Raw genomic sequence first — 23,205 nt, 5'->3', positions numbered from 1 at the left:
AAGTTTTACCAAAGAGTTATTCAGATTTAAAGTTCTAATAAAATCTGTTTGCGAACATCGTTTTTTTTTTAGAATTTTTGAAGACGGCATAATTTTTATGCACATTATTATTTCTTTACCCACCCCTAAAAATAATGCACATAGCGTTTTAATTTTATTCGCTGATGCGGACAGCTAATTTTAATATTACGTCACACTTCACTGCATCCAAATGAGGATAAATTGTGGTCTTGAGATCAGCTTAACGAAACATAAATTAACATAATCAGACATTTAAGCATAAATACATTCACAACTAAAATTATTATATTACTTTGTGAACTTTAAAAATGCCCTTCCTTGTAGTTCAACTAAATTATTACTTAAAATAATAAAAGTTCTTCGGTAAAAATAGTTTTGTTAGAAAGTTTAAGACAAGACTTTTTATGCAAAATTTTGGGTATTTTCATTTAGAAATAACGGACCCTGCAATAAATTTACTATAAACCATGGTTCACTAAATCCAAAATAAAAATAAAAACCTTTATTTAGCTTATTTCAGCGAAATTGTTGTGGTGATAGCTATAGTAAATTATTTGCTTTATGAATTATAAACTAACTAAATATATAGTCTCCCTCCTACAACATAGTTTCCTTATATTTTCTTTATTCCTTATTTTATTCCATATTTTCCTTATTTATTCATTATTTTCTTTATTTCTTTATTCTTTATCATTATTTCCTTACATATTCTTACAGCGAATTTCTATGGCGAAAATTTTAAACAAAGTGATATATTACATTTAAAATATTTTCCATATAACAAAGTATGGTTGTCTCCTCTTAATTAATTTTTAAGCCGTTTTTCAATTTTCGTCATTTTTTTGAATTTTTTAGTTGATTATATTTTTTTTATTTCCGTCATATTTGAAGAAAGTTGCATTCAAAAGTTGGAATTCCTGCGCAACAAATTCGTTCTACGATATGCCTATTTTTTGGAAACATTACCATTATAGTCATTACAGAGAAATAACTCATTGTAAACTCCCCTTTATAATGTGTAACATTTCCTTTTCATTAAAAGTCATAATTATATATTTTTGAACTTATCGCACAGATTTTATTTTATTTTATTTTTTAACCGGGGTTGAGTAGCAGAACCGATTCTGAGTTTACGACAATCAATGTTCCACTTTGTATCCCTGTAATTTCCTTAGCGTCACATGAAGAAGAAAACCGCGAAAATCTCCCATGTTTAGCCCGAAGGAAAGAGGATTCTAACCCATGATTCACCTAGAACTAAGGATATTTCAGCACTGTGATCAGTGTGAACCGGAGGAGAGTTCGTACAAACTAGCCACCGCTGGGATTCGAACCTTATTCACCTCTTTAGAACACCTCTTATCCCGAAAGCAATTGCGTCTCTATCACATAAATTTTATTTTATTTTATAACCGTCGTTGAACAACAGAAACAATTTTGAGTTTACGACTACCGATGTTCAACTCCGTAGCCTTGTAATTTGGAACCCAATCCAGAAGACAAGGGAATTCCTGGATCAAGTACTGGGACAAATTTGCCTTTATGGAGGACTTTTTGATGGAACAAACCCGTATCTGCGTTACATGGAATGGAAAACCACGAAAACCTCCCACGATTAGCCTGACGACAAGGGGACTTTATCCTATGATCCGTCTATCTCTGAGGATATTTTACGTAAACACTGTGGTTGGTGTTAACCGGTGCAGAATTCGTATTGACCAGCCATAGCTGGGATTCGAACCCGAGTCACCTCTTGGAAGGTGAGCGCTCTATCCTCTCAGCCACACGGCTCTTATCACATAGATTTAAAAAAATTTAACATTTATACCAGCAAAAAGTAAATTTGTGTCCACTATAAACGAGATACGAATTTTTCCGCTTCTCACTGTAAGCGTATAAAATAACACAAGTTAATCGGCAGCTTACACGGAAGAGCTAAAAACATTTATAACAACCGAATGTTCACTATACATTAGGTTCACTATAGAGGGGTTAGACTATATATCAAAGACCGTTCAATAAATTAAATAGCCTATCTCAAGAGGATATATAATTTTATTTTAAACCTAATACATTATTACCAAATTTAAACTTTATATTTTTCAGTTTAAAAAAAAATCCTCGCAAAAACAAGACATGCCTGTAAATAATAATTCTTACTTTCAAGTACAACACGTAAATGTCTGAAAGATTACCCCGAAAAAATAACATATAATGCGGAGGTTTAAGTTTTGATTATTGGTTTATGACAAATTATAGGCCAAGCATTTTATACTCTGTCACTTTCATTTCGGCTTTGTGAAAGCTAAAAACAGAACTTTCGTGCCTAAAAGTAAGAGGATTTTTTTCTTTTCTTTTCTTTCTTATCTTTCGTTCCACCGCTTAAATAGTGCTACTCTGTTATTAGAATTCTATTTCCTTCCCAATAAATGTAAGCTGAGCTTATCAGTTATGACATTATGAGTAATGAAAACAGTGTGAAGTTTATTAATTGTGTGTAAATCTCTTTTTTACATGCAAGAAAGATGATAAGAATTTATAGGTGGAGTTTTATGCAAAAGGTTATTGTCTTCCTTCGGCTTGCTCTTGTTGCGGGGTGCATTTTTGTAAGCAAATTTGCATAGAAAATAAATTAGTTTGGATAAATTATCTTTTAAAGCTGATAGTAAAATGTCGGTTTTTAAAATATGTCCTTGGTTACGTTGTATTCATTTAGTTATAACTTTTCGGTAGAGTGTTTTATATTAAATCGAAAATATAAATTACATCCATCCTTTAAGGACTAAAAAGTTACAATATATATATATATATATATATATATATATATATATATATATATATATATATATATATATATATATATATATATATATATATATATATATATATATATATATATATATATATATATATACAGTGCCGCTCAAAAGTATCAGTACACCTAGAAACTTATAAAAAAATGGCAAAATTCAAAGTGTCATAACTTCTTTAAAAATGATCAAAAATGCTTCTGCTAATTCACTAAATGCTAATTCACTTTGAATTTTGCCATTTTTTTATAAGTTTCTAGGTGTACTGATACTTTTGAGCGGTACTGTATATATATATATATATATATATATATATATATATATATATATATATATATATATATATATATATATATATATATATATATATATATATATATATATATATATATATATATATATATATATATGTAATACTTCTCATATTTCTTACCTTGCCTAAAAACATCCGGCATTGTATACAATGCCTAGGCATTTTATAGAATGCCGGTGTTTCATACTTTGCCGGTAACATATATTCAAAAAATAAAGTTGTATGATCATATTGCTCAAAATTGTTTTATCTGGACAATCTTGAAATTCCATTGTGTTAATATAGTTATATAATTATTATAAAAATCGCATCTTTAATATTTGTTTGAAGAGAAATAAGTGACAATATATCACTAGCAACTCAAATATAGATCACTACGCAATGATTTTATAAAAAGCTGTGCAAAAATATATCACATCCAACGATGAAAAACTACACTGAGATAGTATGTTAAAATTTTATACGACAGAATATTGCATGTTACAGTTTTTTTCCCTTCTTTTTTTAAAAACAATACTTGACAAAAATCAATTTTATTAAAAAAAACACACAACGATACATTACATATAATGATTTCATTTAAAACTATAGAGCAATATATCACATATAATGACTTATATAGCAACAAATCACATGTGAAACTATACGATGGATCACTTGTAGCAATCTTATAAAAAAACTATACAATGATTTATTGAATCTAACAGTATTATAAAAAGCTATGCAGCAATAAATCAAATGTAACAGTTTTATGAAAAACTGTACAACGATATATCAAATGTAACAGTTTCATAAAAAGGTATATAACTATACAGCAAATATAACAGCTTTATAAAAAGCTTCATAACGATATAGAACGAGTAAAGATTTTATTAAAAGTTTTATTATGATAAATTACATGTAACAACATAATAAAAAGCTTTACAAAGATATGCTGTAAGCTATGCAACTGTTTTAAAAAAAAAGGTAAACAACGATTACATATAACAATTTCATGAAAAGCTATACAGAACACATGAAATAATTTCAGGAAATGTTAAACATTGACATATCACAGGTATCAATATTTTAAAAAAAGGTATTCAACAATATATGACATGTAATAAGTTTATATAAGAAAAGCTATACAAGGATATTGCTTGTAACAATTTAATAAAAACCTTTTGCAAATATGTATAAAATCGAACGGTTTTATTAAAATCTGCACAATGTATTATCACATGTAGCAATTTTGCCCCTTTGAATACAAGTTTGCCTCATAATTAAAAAATTCTACTAGATAACTTTCGATGCGGGTGACACTAACAATATTTTTCTCATGTTTGATAAATTCTCTGAAAAACAAGTTTGTTAAAATTTGAGTGATCTCCTTGGATTTAAAATGTACAGTGAGCCAAAAAAAAAAAATATTTGACCACCCTGTATAATTTTTGATCTAATGATCGGATCTTCATGTTCTAGGACTGAATCTTAATGGTTCAAAGTGTAACAAATTCCTCAAATAGGCTAATTAATTAGTTCAGACGATAAGAAGAGCTATCCGAAGTTTGGACCCCTTAACGTTAACTTTACTTTTTGTGCATTTTGCCATGTCTCGAGAACTTCTTAAATAGAACTGAAAAATTTGTGAACACAATTATAAAATTCGTTTATCCAAAGATAATTCATACAAAAGAAAAATTTTAATAAATATTTATTATTTATTTTTATTATTTGTTTAATAATAGTTCTAACAATTTTGAATTGTAAGGTATGCAATTTTTTACATCATTTTAAAGTATGTAATGTTGCATGGCAAAATACAAAATTTGAGCCAGCATGGCAAACTACAAAAATTCCTGAGAAATCGAATTTTAAATATACGACTTCCTTTGAATTACAAAGATGACTCTTTTTCTTCTCCAGGTTGAAAGAAATGTTAACAATAATTTTGAGTTATAATACTACAAGCACTAGACGGTTATAACTGCAAATGTCATGGCTGGCAAAAAGACAAATAAGACTTCAGCATTAGATTTTCACTTGCCTTTATTTTATGTTTCATTTTATAACCGTTCGTTGAACAGCCGACCCAATTTTGGGTTTACGACTTCTAATGTTCAACTCCGCAGCCTTGCAATTTTGAACCCAATCCAGAAGACCAGGAAACTCTTGGATCAGTACCCGCAGAGGTACGATTTGTCATGGGAATATGGAGAACTTTGTGACCCGACAGATTTAACGTGCACCAGTCTCACTTGCTTTTCTAAAAAAATTACAAATCAATGGACAGAGAGTGGATGACGCCAAACCAAAAAGAGCCTTCGCTTTGCATATCTACTCTTGAAGTTCGCCCGGGTTAAAATAGGCTTAATTATTCAAATATTGATATGATCTGGTAGAGGTATAAAACTAGAAGGCCCTTTTTTATAATTTTGGAAGTCAACTTAATGTATTTTATATATTTAAATATTCTATAATTAACTTAATACAAGTCCCTAATAGCCTAAATGGTATTTAAATAATCATCGTTAAGTCGGACCTCTATTTAACGAAGTCGCTAAATCTCAAAAAGTTCGTTAAATGGAAAATTCGTTAAATGGAAAACTACCATTGGAAATACTTAAACAACACAAAACATGTTTTAAATTCATAAACACTAGACGTAATTAAATTATCAATTGATGCACCTTTATCTTGTAAATTATTGTCTACTATTTAATTGTTTCAAATGATTTTAACATTTCATCATATGAAGGTCTGGTGATTTCTTCAACATCTTCCGATCTTTTTCACAATTTATTGATTGCTGTAATGTTTTTATTTTTCGCACTGTCCCAAAATATCCAATTCAGTTAATGTTTCTGTGGTTGCAGCTTCAGAATTAATAAAAAGAAAATCATTAATCAGTACATCATCATTAATTTCGTGGTTCTCTCTTAGCTGTACCCACATTATTTTAAGTTCTTCTAAAGGAATGTCATTCTCGTCCTCCGCACTTTTCGAATTCTCTGCGCTGACTAAGAATACAGCTTTAGCAAAACTGTTACGAATAGTACGATCTGTAACATCTAAGTTCCATGCTTTAGAAATTTCAGTTATGCTTTCTCGTAAATTGATTTTTTGTTTGAATTCCTGTATGAAATGCAAACAAAAAGGAAAAGGGGTTTTACAGCTTTCTCTAAAAGTTAAGTGGCTGAGAAAATCAATTCAAGATCGTTTGCGTTAACAAGTTTGAAATTTTCCGAAATATTTTGGGAAATAGGGAAATTGGATCTTTAAGAAAAGTTCGTTAAATAGAAAATACACTTCACTATTTGGGAGTTATTTTACGAAGAATTGCAAAATAGTGAAATTCGCAAAATAGAAGTTCTTTAAATAGGAGCTCGATTGTATTTCTTTTTTTCTTCCTCTTTACAGAATTCCAGTTTATATCATTGTCCATCATAAATTTTAATTAAAACCTTGTAAACTGAAGCTTTTAGAAAGCAACTTCACACATTCAAGACAAGCCAAACTAATTCACCGAGTGTCTGGAATGCTGATTCTAAAAAGGATTATGACTTAATATCTTTTTATCCGTTTTTCCATCTGGAATTCCCGTTGCGACACAAGACAACCACCGAAATCTCGTTGAAGAGCGGTTAATTAGTGTGCTCGCTCATTTGTCAGAGCGGTTCCCAGATGAGCAAGCTCGCTGAAACTCATTAATCACTCACTGTACAGCTTGACGTTGTCACGGAAATCGGGAAAAATTGCATATTACGGAATGAAAAGAACACCTGTGGTTCATAAAGTCGACGATTCATTACGGGTGAATTAACTCGCATTTTATGAACTTCACTTGTAATTAGCGAAGTTAAACTTACGTTAAACGTGTGTCTATCAAATTCTAGTTTTGCTGAGTTGTAAGCTTTTGTGATTATAAAAGGGTTTAAATGTGCGGTTTAATGCGAATCATTTTAAGTGCGAATTCTTTGGATTTATTTAACTGACACTATTGTTGGTCATCAGGAAAAAAATATAATTTACGTTCTTTGAGTTTTAGTCAACTTTAAACTTTGTTTTATAAATAAAAATAAAAGCTAAAAGGGGAACATGATTTTTTTTTCTTTCTATGTAAACCCTTGGAAATTATTAATGTCTTAAAATTTCTTACATTTTGAAAAGTCAGGAATGAAATTCCCCCCCCCCCCCAAAAAAAATTCACAATTTCTCCAACTCCATACAAACTGAAATTTTTATTTTATTTTACTTATTTATTTGTTAATTTTTGTTGTAACTAGCAATTGTAAAAGTTTTGACTTGCTATTTTCATTAAAAAAAAATTGAATTTTTTTCTTAATTATTTTTCTTTTTCAATAACGGCAGGCACTGAACTTTCGTTCTTCGCCTCAGAAGATGCCGGTAGTGTTGCTCATTTATCGTTACCCAGTGGGCACCTGTGAACCAATGTCACGGAGGCGAGCAACATTACCCACGCCCCACTGCCACAAATACCCGTTCATAGGGTGGGCCACATTCATACATTCACACATCAGAAGACAACACAGAGAGAGAGAAACATCCATGCCCAGAGTGGGAATCGAACCCGCAGCCATTGACTTCGCAGTCAGGTACGCTAACCATTCGGTCACCTGGCCGGCCTTTTTTCTTCTTAATTATTGATTAGGAAACAAATCTCACTTGTCAAAAATAAGTTTTTTCTCTCAAATGTAGGATTACACTTTTCAAAATCATAAAAATACTTTCAACCCTTACATTGTGCAAATTTGAAAGTTATCAAGTTACTACATTGCCATGAAAATAATTTCTTTTTTTTTCTTTACAAATGATAGGGTTTCAATTGAATAGAGCATGATTCTATTTGACGCCGTAATATTGTAGTAAGTTTGCAAGAAATTATAGTTTAACGTGTACAAATATTTTTTTAACGGTGTATAAACTTGCGAACAAGCTTTTTTCCCCCCTCTTTTTCAAGACAACAATTCTTGAAATTTTTGTTTTGTTAAGAATGAGAACAATTGAGACAATTAAAATAGTTAAGCCAAATCCCCGTGCAATTATGTTGTCTAAAAAGTCATGCTTACATTTCTTTTAAAAAAAATAATATTTCAAAAATATTCCTTTATGCTACGAGTTTTACGGTATTTAGGTAGGTAACGTTGCACTAGAGCTGCACAATGAGTGATTGACGACAGTCTGGAAAACATCCCTGAGGATGATCCGAAAACATGCCGTGACAATTTTGATCCTCTGCAGAGGGGATGGCTCCTCCGTTTTGGTAGTCCGTCAACCTGCACGCAAAGTCAGGTACTTTACGGTAGAACAGTTTAACGAGGATTATTAACTATAAAAATAAAATAAAAAAACGTCCTTATCCAATAAAATTATTTGCAATTTCACGTAGAACTTGATAGATAGATAGATATTTTATTTACTTTGTACTAGAGCTGCACAATGGGCTATTGACGACGATCTGGGAAACATCCCTGAAAATGATCCGAAGACATGCCATCGCAATTTTGATCCTCTGAAGAGGGGATGGTTCCTCTGCCTTAGTAGCCCGATGCCCTGCGCTCGAAGTCGAGCACTTTATTCAATGTTTCATAAACATAAACTAATAAAATGCTAAATATAATATTTTTCACTTATTTTGACTTATATTAATACAAAATAAGGAAAAACGTATGAAAAATATGTTTAATAAAAATTCTGCGCCCAAGGGATAAGTGTACCTTCTAACCTTTACAAACTAAAACTCAATTTATGACGCACATTTTAAATAAGAAAGAATAAAATATTTTGCTAAGCATGGCGATTGCTTTGAACGGTTACCTATATAAATATCATGCGCACGCGGTGCTCTGTTTTTGTACTATAAAACTGTTATTTTACTGTATGTTTAATAATAGAGCCGTGGTCGCTCAAAAGATAGAGCATTCGTCTCTCAATGAGGTGAACCAGGTTCGAACCTCAGTGATGGAAAGGTTGATACGCATTCCGCACCCGACCACAGTGCTGACGTAAAATACCCGTAGTGCAAGATAGATAATGGGTTTGAGTCCCTTTGCCGTCAAGTTAACAGTGGGAAGTTTTCATGATTTTCCTCTCAATGTAAAGAAAATGCTGGTTAGTTTCATTCAAAAAGTCCTCCACCAATGCAAATTTCTCCCAATACTTGATCTAGAAATTCCCTTGTCTTCTGGATTGTGTTGAAAATTGCAAGGTTACGGAGTTGAACATTAGTAACCGTACACCCAAAATATGGTCGGGTGTTCTACGACGATTATGAAACATATGTTTATTAAAAATCCTTCATCAAAATAAACAAATTATAAAGCCAAACCTTACACGCTATTTAATTAAAAGTAAAAATATAATTAGTAAACTAAAAGTTTATCGCATGCATTGGTATGGACAAAAGGTCTGTAATTTATAAGTGGTCCCCAAAATTAACAAATAAGTTTGATATCACCTTCTCAGCTAGTCTGGGGAAGTTGCTTGTCATCTTAACAGACATGCCTCTTTGCGAAAAACCCGACAGAGACTTATGCTCGTTCAGGGGTTATTAGTAGGCAAATATTACAGGTGTGCTAAGGTAGGTGGAGAAAACAACGCCTGTCTTTCATTTTATTTTTTCATTTCAGATTCCGTCGTGAGCCCAGGCAACCCCAAAGCGGTCATTTCAGATTCCCAAACCATCTTCAACTAGTTTTATACGCCAGTAGGTTTGAGTTAAGAACACGCCACACGATATTAATTGACCACCGACTAATTTTGTGGTTGGATTGGACTAAATTATTGAGGTTGGAGTTTTTGGTCATGAAAATTGTACCGGCTCTGAATACTGATTTAAAAAGTGAAAGGTTTTTTAAATATTTTTTTTTAGAATCTATTTCCATATTCATTCAACGAACTTACGAGTTATTTTTGCGGAGTTTTATTAAAAGAACATTGAAAAAAGAACTCTCACAATATTCTAAGGAACGAAATATTTAACTAATTTTTTTTTAAATTACTAGCTGAATGTCAGTTCTTCGTACAGGGAAAAAATCAATAAATTAGTACTGAACAGCACAACGAAATCATACACAAAACTAAAAGACAAATACCAACTCAATTAATAAAGCTAAAATAATTCCAATATTTTTTATTTATTATTAGGGTAAACTAACCAGTGAAGGAACACTTAAGCTTCGCTTGCCTTTTAAAAAATCATATTAATTTCAAAATTCGTAATTTCAGTTAAATGACAGTGTCAACATATTTGTTACTAATTGCAAACTGTGCAAAAAAATTGTAGAGAACTTACATAATATTGTTTTAAAGTTTTGGAGGTTCAAATAACAAGTAGTAAGAAGACCCAGTGAAGGAACAGCTCTACCCAGTGAAGAAACACAAAATTGCCCAGTAAAGGAACACTTAATTTTGGTTATTTTTTAATGCTCTTTATGAATTTTTTAGGCAAACAAATACATAAAAACAAGACTATTTGTGAAATTATAACATACAAGTACTTGTAAAATGCTAACTCTTTTCTGAACTAGAAATTAAAGTGATGTTAAATACAAAATAAATAAAAAAAAATCATTCTTTCTTATAATTTGACAGTCAAATCTAAATCATTATGTCATCCGATGCTGTTTATTATCATTATTATTTTATCACCTTTTTGTTTACTCTTTTTCCTCTTATTTCTTGAAGCTTTTTTTCTTTTTTAAGTATTTTTTCTTTCTTTTTCTTTTCCATGTTCTCTTGTTTTAACTTTTTTTAGATCTTTCAGCCTCTTGAAACTTTTGCAATTTCTCTGAAATTAGTGCAAAAGGTAATTTATTCGTTTTTCTTCTTATTTGACCTTTCTTTCTATCATCAATATTTGGCCAATGTAAATGGTTCTTCCAAACTTCTTCTGATTTTTCAGCAACATTTCTAGAATGCCTTTCTCGAAAATAGACGGGGGAAAGGTGTCTTGAAGTTTGAGGCTAATCCATCTCTTGTTGACTTACATCTAGAGGATCTTTAGAAGTACTGATTTTACTTCTAGAATCATTTCTTTTTTCAACTAAGAGAGGATTAGCATGAGGACTCATTTCAAATTCGATATCTAAGATGCATTCATTATCAATACTAGCTTCAGTTCCTAAGTTTGAGTTAACCAAGTGGTCTTCTTTTAATACGTACTTCTTCCATACTGAAAAAAGTACAGACTCTTGGATATTTTCGATATTAGACTCTTCAGTCAATGCTGCGTTAAAAATTTGCACCATATCTTGAGGGATTTTCCTCTCAAGCTTCTGAAGAAATTGAGTATCGTTTCTGTTTAACTCTGTTTTTTGTTGAGGAGCTTGCTTCTAAATTCTAACATTGTAAAGTCGTTTTTATAAATTATATAATCACTTTGCTATCCTATAATAATAGCATATTAGGAGTTCTTGGTGCAAAAGCCAGCGAAAAAATGTTCTATTCAAATTTTTATGATTATATTTAATTAGTTTTCGATTTGTAAACATAGTTTATTAAGTTGCCTAACATTTGATGTAACTACACACCCCATTAATAAATATAAATTATAACGTTTTCATAAATTTAGCTATTAAATTAACATTTTGAACTGAAATTATTTCAGGAATTATTCATACAATTTTTAAAAAAATTTCGGTTGTCCTCTATATAGCAGAATTACTTATCATGTCATATCTATATAGCAAAATTACTGTCATGTAAAATCATATTTCTAACATTACTGTTATTCCCAGTGAAGGAACATGCCTGTTTCTTCACTGGTTTGAAGTTGTTTTTTGTCTTTTAAACGGAATTTGAAACCAAACAATTAAATACAAACACTCACCTTATAATTTTTTCAATGAAACAAGGTGTTGCAGAGATAATAACAGATTCAAAAAATTTTCCAGAGAAGTCTATTTGACCAGGTAATCCAAAATATTGCTAGATGATTTCCTATTGTTTGGCAGTAAGCTATTGTTACCAATCAATCTAAAAAAAAACTTTCAAATTCTAATTTTTAATCAATATATATGAAATGTTCCTTCACTGGGTAGTGTTCCTTCACTGGTTGGTTTACCCTATATTTTATCCTTCCTAGTAGCTTTATATTATTAGATTTTTGCGGAGTTTATCTTTAATTTGTTTTAATTTTTAAGGAAATAACTTTTTAAAGCATAACTATAAACAAAAGAAACATTATATTTTTCAGATAGCTGTAGAAATACTAAATATGCGCGCGTAATCTGCCTCTTTACCAAGTTAACGATTATCAATGAGTGTGTCTGACATACCGAATAAAAAATAATTAAATAATAAAGAACGCGAAATAAACTCCTGTTTTAATGAAAACTAGACAACATCACTGATATTTTCTCTGAAATACACGAAGTAAGGAAAAAAAAAGAGTCGTCAGCAGTTTAATTTTTATCTTAACTAATTTTAAACGCAAGAAAAAATTCAATTTTGCAAACGTCTTTCTCTATTTCAAGTTAAAGAAACATTACAAGAATTCTATAGCTTTTCTAAAGTAAGAACTCCCCTAGCTATACGTCTGGGCCCGTGGCGGTGACTATGGCAACGAGATATAGCTATTTTAAGTAGGGGTGTGGGGTCACTGTTTAGGGCAGGTTTTAGATCAATTCTGCGAGAGAAATGTATTCTTTTTCTTCGGTCTACTGTGTTAGCTCTAAAGTGAAGAGAAGCTACCCTCCCTGAAATGCGCTATTCTTATTTCCATAGCGGCAGACGGCCTAAGACTTTGTGGCGGGGGGAGTTCTTACTTTAGACGAACTATAATATTGTATTGTTTGTTCTCAAATATTAAAAACGGGAGACTCGATTCTGTGGAAATTAGTTTCTAGCGAAGAAACTAAATCACACTTTATTAGTCAAGAAGAAGGACCTACCCTATTGGCGTGTTGTCGTTGATAAATTCACGGCTTCAGTGTAGATAAGTTTGTTTCACTATAGCAATTCTCTAATGTACTTTTGTTTTTAAACTAGCCTTATTTATTGGTCATTTGATTTACAAAAATTATTTTTAGTTCAGTTTATTATATATTTACAAAACACTCATACCTTAACAAATAATAAGGATTTCGTCCAATAGCAGCACTGTTCTGTTCCATTCGATAACCTCTGCACTCGTCATAAGACCGGGTCTTATCTTTACCCCCTTGATGTGAGTCTATCCTGGGCCCACGAAATATACAGTGCAGCGAAGGAAGATAACTACAATTATATGCATAGTAGAAATGTCTTTTACTTTTTCAATGAAATTCTAGTACTATTTCTAGTATTGCATTTTTTTTTATTTTCTACTTATATTTTAGCTTCACCTGCTTCTATACTCTAAATTAAAAAATATGTCTAGCCACAATTTTGCATAAAAATGGTTGAGGAGGTAGAAGAATCAAAGACCTCAAAAGAAAGTTTCTAAGATTCGCTGTTTGGTGGTCATTACACATTATATTTTGTTGTTGGTCAGTTTTGTTTATGAACTAATAAACCCTTTTTGTAAATTCAAATTTGTTCTTAAATTATTCCAATTTTGAGTGCATATTTTTCCCGAATGTTTGCCTACCTTTTTTTTCTTTACATTACATTTTGATTTGCAAAACTAAACTATAAAATTTAAAAATTTAAAATGACGATGAAAAGCTGTTGAAATATGTGCTGGAAATATGACTGAATAAAAAAAAGTATCATTTCGCAATTAGTTCAAGGATTATTAACTATAAAATTTAAAAAAAAAACATCTTTATTCGATAAAATTATTTGTAATTTCACGTAGAATTTGATAGATAGATAGATATTTTATTTACGTTGTACTAGAGCTGTATAATGGGCTATTGAAGACGATCTGGGAAACATCCCTGAGGATGATCCGAAGACATGCCATCACAATTTTGATCCTCTGCAGAGGGGATGATTCCTCTGCCTTGGTAGCCTGACGCTCTGCGTTTGAAGTCGAGCAGTTTAAGGTAGAACAGTTTAACGAGGACCAACACCGTGCACCCTTGGTTCTTACGCAGGCTGATTAAGGTGGTCACCCACCAGCTTATTGACAGCAGTCAGTGACGCTTGAGTTCGGTGTTCTACTGGGGCAGAATTTAATGCGTCGAAAGAGATATTATTATTTGTGAATTTTACAGTATTAATAACATTACAGCAATTTTTTTACGGTTTTCCTAGGCGAATCAGTACTATTTCTCTATTAACCTTATTTCAAATACATTTGATTTTAAATTATTTAGTTTTTTACAAATACGTTTCGAAAGCATAACTATATTTTAAAAAAAACAAAGATATAGTTTCAGAAAACATATTCGGTGACGTAGCTTTCAAATGCTACTCATGCTGATCACTGACCTTGAAAAAAAATTTAAATATTGAAGAAAGTGCAATAAACTCCAGAACAGAATCGTCTGCAGTTTAATGTATGCAGTAAAAATGGATAAAGTTTAAAAAAAAAATAAAAAAAAAAACATCGCAAAATTAATTATTCAAAAATCTTTCCCGAACGACGTTCTAATGATCCTTAGAATCGGGAGCTAAAATTGCTTCTTGTAGCCAATGTTTTAATTTTAGAATCCTAAAACAAAGGGTACTGAAGTTATAAAAGGTACGACATAGCATTTAAGAAAGCGGACAAACAAAAATGCCTAGTAAACACAAAAGAAGAATTGGGGAAAAAAATAATTTATATGCCACAAATATTTCTTATTAAGTATTATTAGTTATTGACAAAAAACTCATATTTACACAATTTTGCTGAATAATGCAACAGAGAGAAACCATGATAAAAATGAAAGAACGTAATTTATTGTCAAATATATATTCTTTATTATTTTCTTTGAATTATATGATATGCAAATGCTTCCTCTCAAATAACTCAAAAGACAATGAAGTTGCTTATTCTGTTCTTGAAAAACAATCGAAAGGTAGCTGTAAATCGTATTTTACAGAAACAGAGTGTTTTGTCCTCCTTCAAGGTGAAAGGCTTTTTGGACTACGACAGCTAATTTACATTTTGTGAACAATGTATCATATTTTGTATATACAGGAAAATGTATTATTTTACGCCAAATAAAACACTAAACGTGCCAAAATTAAGCACGTAATTTAATGTTACTTTAAGTTTCGTTTCATGGCAGATTTTTTTGTCCGGAAAGTTTTAAACCTCTATTTGTCTTGGTTTTTCGTTATTTGAGTGGCCAGGAGATTTAAACCCAGTTTTTTTTTCTATTTAGCGTATTCAGAACAAAATAATTATCTATTTACTGTGAATATAAATGAGGTATATCATTTTCTCTTCCATAATATAAGAGAAATGAACATTATTATTAGTAAATCAGAAAAGTCAAGAAGATAAAATCAAATGACCAGGGCAGTCTCAATAGCAAGCAGGGGTCCCGGGCACAGAAATGTTTTTGGTCCCTATAACATATTATACTGCTTAAAATCAAACTAAAAAACTTCACTTACATAAAAGCATTTTTAAGATTTGCAATAATTTCAACACATTTTTATTACTCCCAAAAACTCAATGCACATAAAATAAAGCATTTTTAAACGTGTAGTCCCAAATTAAAATGGGAACTTTTAATTGAAAACCCCTATATGCATAGTTTTTTTAAAAAAAATTATGATGCTAACTAGTTGCAATCTTCAAATAATAAAGTAATTTTCAAAACCAAGAAGCTAATTAAAATAATTAAATTGAAAAAAACATAAGGGTATAACAAATAAAAAAAGAATTCAAAGGGTATTAATTATTTCGTCAAAGTCAGTTATTAAAACATCTTTTAGTGTGCATCAGACATAACCAGTTTAAAAGTTGCTGTGTCCTTTAGTGCTGTGTAATTCTAAACTGTTTCAATTAACATTTTATTTAACTAATTATAATACTAAACAGAGTTGGTGCTAGTCAAGCATATTTAGAGACATTATGACTTGTCCCGCAGTGGACTAATCGTTAAGACACGGTTCCCAGCCGATCACCAAAGTCAAGCAATACGGACTACGGTCAGTGAGCGGGTGGGTGACCACTTGGATCAGCCTGCGTAGGAACCGGGGGTGTGCGGTATTGGTCCTCGTTTAACTGTTCTACCGTAAAGTGCTCGACTTCGCTTGCAGGTCGTCGGGCTACCGAAACGGGGGTGCCATCCCCTCTGCAGAGGATCAAAATTGTGATGGCATGTCTTCGGATCATCCTCAGGGATGTTTCCCAGACCGTCGCCAATAGCCCATTGTGCAGCTCCAGTGCAACGTAATTAAACAACGACATTATGACTTAGATAGTTGAGTACCGAAAAACTTCATTTTAACATAGAGAAATAGATTTCGGTTGACTTTTTAAGTCTTCCTGGTGATAAACTGATCAAATTATAGGTATTTGCATGATAATAAATCATTATTTGTAGAAGAAAAATAAAAATGCACACTTTTTACACGAGAATATATTTATTTTAGAAATTACATAAGGCAATGCTGTTTATTTTTATTTTTTTAATATAAATTATAAAAAGTAAAATTCTCAAGGGACCCCTGAGTGCTTGAGGCCCCCGGACACTGACAGGGTGTATCCTATGCTTAACACTAGACTGCCTAGGAAGTCATTTTAACTGGTTTTAATTTCAATTAGAAAAACAATGATATATATAATGACTCAATTACTTAGAATTTTGTACAACATATAATTTTTTATTGTTAGTATTTACTAATAACTTGTTACATAACTGTAAATAATATGAAAATATTAAAAATTAATTTTAAACAAATTTCTTTACACATTAATTATTCTTTTACAATACAGTCATTTTGACTGCTTTTGGACAATATAGGTATATACTAAATTTCAGTCAAACGGGTTTGCAAATGATGCAATATATATACATATATTCACAGGTGAGCAAGTATGTATACTAATATGTTTTCTATGGAATATATTTCTTATTGGCTAAATCAAATAGATTTGTACACCTTATTGAAAGTTATAAATTTAAATTTTCTTTTGTGAAATGAAGCAAAATTTATAAAATACTTTCACAGCCAAATCACGTCTGTATTTTAGCCAATCTCTGTGTAGGCTTAGATTCCATTCAAAAATATAAAAAATATATTATTCAGATATTAATACGGAATTTTCAAATAATAGTATTAAAATTTTCTTTATACATCTGTAAAAAAATGAGGCGGGGGCCGGGGAATGAAGGGGGGCCAGTATGGTGGACGCCGTAACGGTGGACGCCAGCAGAGAGGACTCACTGGGATACTGGCGGGAAAGTTCATTCCAGTAATTGATGAATTCCATTCTGTTAGGTATGGCTTCATTAATAAATGAACGGTCATTTGTGTACTAGAGCAACTTCTACTATTATAATCTTCTACATTAAATTGGGCGTTAGTGTACTGAAGGTACTGCAATGGGCCAAAAATAGGTCTTAGTCTGCATTCTTTTGCTATTTCAGACACTAGCTCACTGTATCCACCAGCTGCGTTGTCAATAATGAAAACGACGGCGCCAGGACGCATTGACTTGAAAATGTTCTGTAAAAAAAATTGAGTGAGGGTTACTCTTGCTACTTAAATTGTGCAAACATTAGTATAAGAACGTAAAATTTTTTTTTTTTAAAAATTGACTACCGTTTTAATTAATTGTATTCTTATTTAATAAATAATTAAGAAGACCTTGTTAGAGTTGATGACGTCCAACCAAACTGATTTGATTCGGGGGGGGGGGGGGGAATTTCAATAGAAGCTTATGACTTACATATATGACATCAGTGACAGTGCTTTCTTTCATGCCTATTATCAAACTTTAGTCCCGCAGTGGACTGATCGTTAAGACACGGTTCCCAGCAGATCACCGAAGTCACGCATCACTGGCTGCGGTCAGTGTGCGGGTCGGTGACCACTTGGATTAGTTTGCGTAGGTACCGAGGGTGTGCGGTATTGGTCCTCGTTAAACTGTTCTACCGTAAAGTGCTCGACTTCGCGTGCAGATCGTCGGGCTACCGAAGCGAGGGTGCCATCCCCTCTGCAGAGGATCAAAATTGTGATGGCATGTCTTCGGATCATCCTCGGGGATGTTTCCCAGATCGTCGCTAATATTCCATTGTGCAGCTCTAGTGCGACGTAAATGAACTAAAACAACAACAACATCAAACTGTACATGAAGATGAACAATGGAGGAAAATAGAACCCTGACATTGGATGGTTGTTTCACGTGATTATTGATGATTCAAAATAGGAGTGATATTAGGAACAGGTAGGTACTTTATTTACGTCGCACTAGAGCTGCTCAATGGGCTATTGGTGACACTCTGGGAAACATCCCTGAGGATGATCCGAAGACACGTCATCACAATTTTGATCCTCTGCAGAAGGGATGGCTCCCCTGTTTAGGTAGTCCGACGACCTGTGAGAACTTTACGGTAGAACAGTTTAACGAGGACCGAGATACCGAGCACCCTCGGTCCTTATGCAATACTGATCAAAGTGGTCACCCACCCGCTTACTGATCGCAGCCATTCAGGCTTGACTTCGATATTACGAACAAAACAACCAAGGTACGATTTTCTTTCTTTTGTTTTTATTTCGTTTGGAAAAAAAATGAATTAAAGAGAATCTGGGGTCTCCCTGGTCGAGCTGTATCGAACGCCAAACACTGTGCAAAACGTATTGGTCACGGGTTCGAATCCCGCTGTTACCCTGGATGCTTCTCCGTGACGCCATTCTGTGTATTGTGATATCTGTTCTTCTTTGACAAAGGTTTATTAGCCTAAATTGAGCACACAAGCCTGCAAATGTATGTAATTTCAATAAACCAATCATAAAAGAATCTGTTCGCGGTTTCAAAATGTGCTTCAGCTAAGAAGTTTTTTCATAAATCTTCCATAATTGATTTAATTCTTTTTCAGACATGCTTATAAGTTTCCCATGTATCTAAATAATATTTATCAACAGTGCGATGTGTTAGGTTTTTTAATCACTGTTTGTAAAGAGTTCCAATTATATTAAAATTCCTTTAACACATTAAAGTAGTAAGTTAAGAATGTTGTTGTTGTTGTTGTTGTTGTTATTTTACGTCGCACTAGAGCTGCACAATGGGCTATTGGCGACGGTCTGGGAAACATCCCGGAGGATGATCCGAAGACATGCCATCACAATTTTGATCCTCTGCGGAAGGGATGGCACCCCCGCTTCGGTAGCCCGACGACCTGCGCGCGAAGTCGAGCACTTTACGGTAGCACAGTTTAACGAGGACCAATACCGCACACCCTCGGTCCCTACGCAGACTGATCCAAGTGGTCACCCACCCGCACACTGACCGTAGCCAGTGATGCTTGACTTCGGTGATCTGCTGGGAACCGTGTCTTAACGATCAGTCCACTGCGGGACAAGTTAAGAATGAAATGAGATTGTTTAAATCATTTAATACAGGTTTAGTCATTTAATTATGCAATTTAAATAAGTTTGTTCGATTGCTTGTTAAAATTGTTTGTTTCTTAAATTGTTTCATCATTTAAATAAGTTTGAAAAAAAAAACTCAAATAAAAATTCGTAGTAATAACTACATAATGTCCACAGTTGTGTTCATTACGATAATCGATTTGGCAAAATTATAAAAATTATGTTAATGATTATAATAGTATGTTTAAAGAAATCGCGTCTAAAGAAAATTAACATAAAAATTAATGTTATTTTAACAGAATGAATTAAAATAGAAATATTGCAATAAGTGTATATTGTATAAAAATATTGCAATTAGAAAAATTAACATAAAGTAGGTTTCTTACGTTCTGATTAGATCACTGCTCTCAATAGTCACGTGAGACGACGATCTAACAATTGGATTTGATTTTCCTCAACTTTATCCCCGTCAACATACACCTCCGTTATCTTCCCTTTTAAGAAATGTTGTGAAAGCACTGCTTCATTTGGTGTTTCTCTTGAGCAGTGTTTCCAAAAGTGTGGTACGCGTACCCCCAGGGGTACGGGAATAGTTTAGCGGGGGTACGCTTTCTAATGCGAAATATCTTGCAACAAACGAAAATTTCAAAAATTTTTATTTAAAAACAATGCTAGTCATGAAAATTGACGATTACATATTTTCTATTGGCTATTTTTTGCAGAGTTAACAGTTAGTAATTAGTGGTGTCAACAGCCAGTTATGATTTTGAACTTTTGTGCATTTTTTTTACAGTAAAAAATATATTAATTTTTTTATTAGTGGTACACAGCGTTACGAAAAATTTAGAAAGGGTACACAAAAGTCATAAGTATGGGAAACACTGCTCTAGAACCACTGGACTGATATGAATGCTTTCTTTTTATAAATAATTCACACAACAAATTAATTTAAAAATTTACTCAAATTTCCAAGCTCATCTAGTTTGGTAACAAATTGTAAAAATTATGACAAAATAGCTATCTCAGAACCTATTTAAATATAGATTTCGACTTAAATCATTAGGAAATCAAAAAGTAGGACAATTTAGATAAATAAAAGTACTGGTTTAAATGAAAAGATCTAAAATGAGGGAGTATCCCTAAGTGAAATTTCCGAACATGGACCAAAAGTATTATGTTCTTCTACACGTTTACACTAACTCATGCTCAAATAAGTTAACTAATAGAGAAATATGCTAAATAACAACGCGTATAGAGAAATTATACTTGGTGATTCGGTACTTTTTATTTATGTCGCACTAGAGCTGCACATTGGGCTATTGGCGACGGTCTCGGAAACATGCCTAAGGAGGATCCAGAGGCAACATACATACGTCACATTCCGTTTTACTGAGGAGACACATTCACAAACTATCCATCCCTCCGTAGATCGTTATTTTAACCTGAACCAGAGCACGATTAATTTGCGATGAAGTACCCCCAGTGGTATTCATTTGTTATGCAAATTTGGAGGACTTTGTGACCCCAACAGATTTAGCATGCACCAGCTAATATTTTGTACACGGGGAGTCTTCGGCCGGCGGGGATCGAACTCTCGACCTCTTAAACATGTGTCCAACACCCTACCAGCCAGGCTATCCTGGCCTATAGAGAAATTAGGAAACATGAATTCTACTTTTGTTCTACTAATTATGTGCGTGTTACATTGAAATATTTAATAAATTGCTTAAAACAACTAATTACTGTATAAAAAATTAAAATAAATAAGATACATTACTTGAGAGTTAAAGTTTTTAATTAGTTTTATTTATTTGTTTACTGAAATATTGACTAGTGATAAATTGATATACAATTGACAGAGTTACATACTAAAGTGGTTAATATAATTAAATTTTATAAATTCAGTAAAAGTTAAATTCATTAATAAAGTTTAAGAAATTCTATTTGTAAAAATCAAATATTTTAACACTTACTCTGATCATTTGTGCAGTATCCACACAAGTTACAGCAGAGAGAAACTTAACCATAGTTATCAAATTTGCTGAGCTTATAGTTTTCTTTACAACGCTGTCCATCTTGCCCAGCAAGTCAGCCTCTACGTATGAAAACTGAAAATACTGTGGCGTAAGATTCCCAGACAATCCATAATGATTGTTCCGAAATTCACCTAAAATCGAATCAAAGGTATCCTTCCATCCGGGCATCAATTCGAGAATTTTCGTAGAGCAACAAACGAGTCCAAATCTTCTGTGCAATGCAGAAATAATCCCAATGGCATCAATTCCTGGTCCACCACCGAGACTGCAAATATTAACACAATTGTTATGACTCCAAAATATAGGATTCATAACAGCCGAACACTCTATTAAAACTCTGGTAAATATATCCTGCACTAAAAATGTGTGCAAGGAAGCATATTTAAACAAATATGCACATCTGTAAGCAGGATCATCGTAATTGGCTTTTTGATCAAATTTCTCGACCCAAAATTTCGAATTTGGTTTGTACACTTTTTCAATATTTTTAATTGCAAGTTTAATTTCCTCAGTTTTAGTGTCAGACTTTTCAATTTCTTTAGAGCGTACGTTGCTGTACAACGTTAAGTAATTTGAAGGACTTAACATACTGGCACAAGTATTTACAAAATGTACATATTTATAAAGCTATGTTAAGAAAAATCGTTCGAGCCGCCAGTTTAAAAAGACGTATGGTAATAAAACCATTGAATACTAGACGGGAATTCCCCGTACAAACCGAAACTTTAGAACAGATAACAACAATTGTGTTATTTTATGCTCCAGATTAAGTTTCATTGCGGTTTTTATATCAGATAATAACGTTTCTATGATAAACAATATAATTTCTCCGTTTCTATTGACTTATCAATAAAAAGATAAAGCAGTTCTTGAGTCAGTATGAAAGGAAAATTATTGGAAAAAGTAAAGTTTTGATTTAAGTTCTCTATGAATATGTGAAGTTTGCCCAGGTGGCCTTTTGTAATAACTGATTTGGAGGAAATCAGAAGAGGAAGTTTATTGATCGAACTTAAGCAGGAAGTAAAAAGTTATAAAGGCCTTAAGTATGTATAATTTTTTTTATTTAAATTTTAGTTCTGTTTGATTTGAAGTTTGAAATTGATCTATGAATTTTTATTTTGACCAAGGTAATACACCTAAGATTATTGATAAAAAAAAGCTGTTAAAGATTATAGATAAAATTTAATTTTTAATTTAATCTTCTTCAGTAAAAAATTCAAATTAATCTGAATATTAGTCCGTCACATTACTTATATTCAGAAATTAACCCGTCTTGCCAGACAGTGTTTGTTATAGCAAAGCAAATTTGTTCTGTGGAGAATTATAATTAATTTATCGGTTTTTATTTTATTTGAAAAAATATTGATTTCCTTTGATAGAAAATGTAGTTTATAGAATAATATTACACTTTTATTTTAATCATTCTTATTCGAATGCAAGTATACCACATTAGGTACATTCAGAAATTAACCCATCTCACCTAAAGTTTTTGTTACAGAAACGAAGATTTGTCCAGTTAAGAATGATGTACTATTAATTTATCAGTTTTTAATTTGCTTAAGAAATTATAGCTGTATTTGGTAGGAATTATGGAATAGTATTAAATTTCTAATTTATCTTG

General features: G+C 32.0%; 1 protein-coding gene across 1 annotated transcript; it reads right to left on the bottom strand.

The window, feature by feature from the left end:
* Positions 1-16,815: 16,815 nt before the first annotated feature.
* On the bottom strand, positions 16,816-22,371 carry LOC107456515 (uncharacterized). The gene is made up of 2 exons (XM_016074390.4): positions 21,522-22,371; positions 16,816-17,682 (listed from the first exon to the last, which is right to left on the bottom strand). Exons 1-2 carry the CDS (start codon positions 22,170-22,172, stop codon positions 17,305-17,307), a joined length of 1,029 nt encoding a protein of 342 aa, XP_015929876.3. The 5' UTR covers positions 22,173-22,371; the 3' UTR covers positions 16,816-17,304.
* Between the last annotated feature and the right edge of the window lie 834 nt (positions 22,372-23,205).

This window comes from Parasteatoda tepidariorum, chromosome 7 (genome assembly GCF_982258835.1).
Source record: "Parasteatoda tepidariorum strain Cologne lab strain chromosome 7, Ptep-v5.0, whole genome shotgun sequence".
NCBI classification, from domain to species: Eukaryota; Metazoa; Arthropoda; class Arachnida; order Araneae; family Theridiidae; genus Parasteatoda; species Parasteatoda tepidariorum.
Note: the sequence above shows the minus strand (reverse complement) of the source record. Positions and strands in the feature narration are given on the sequence as shown.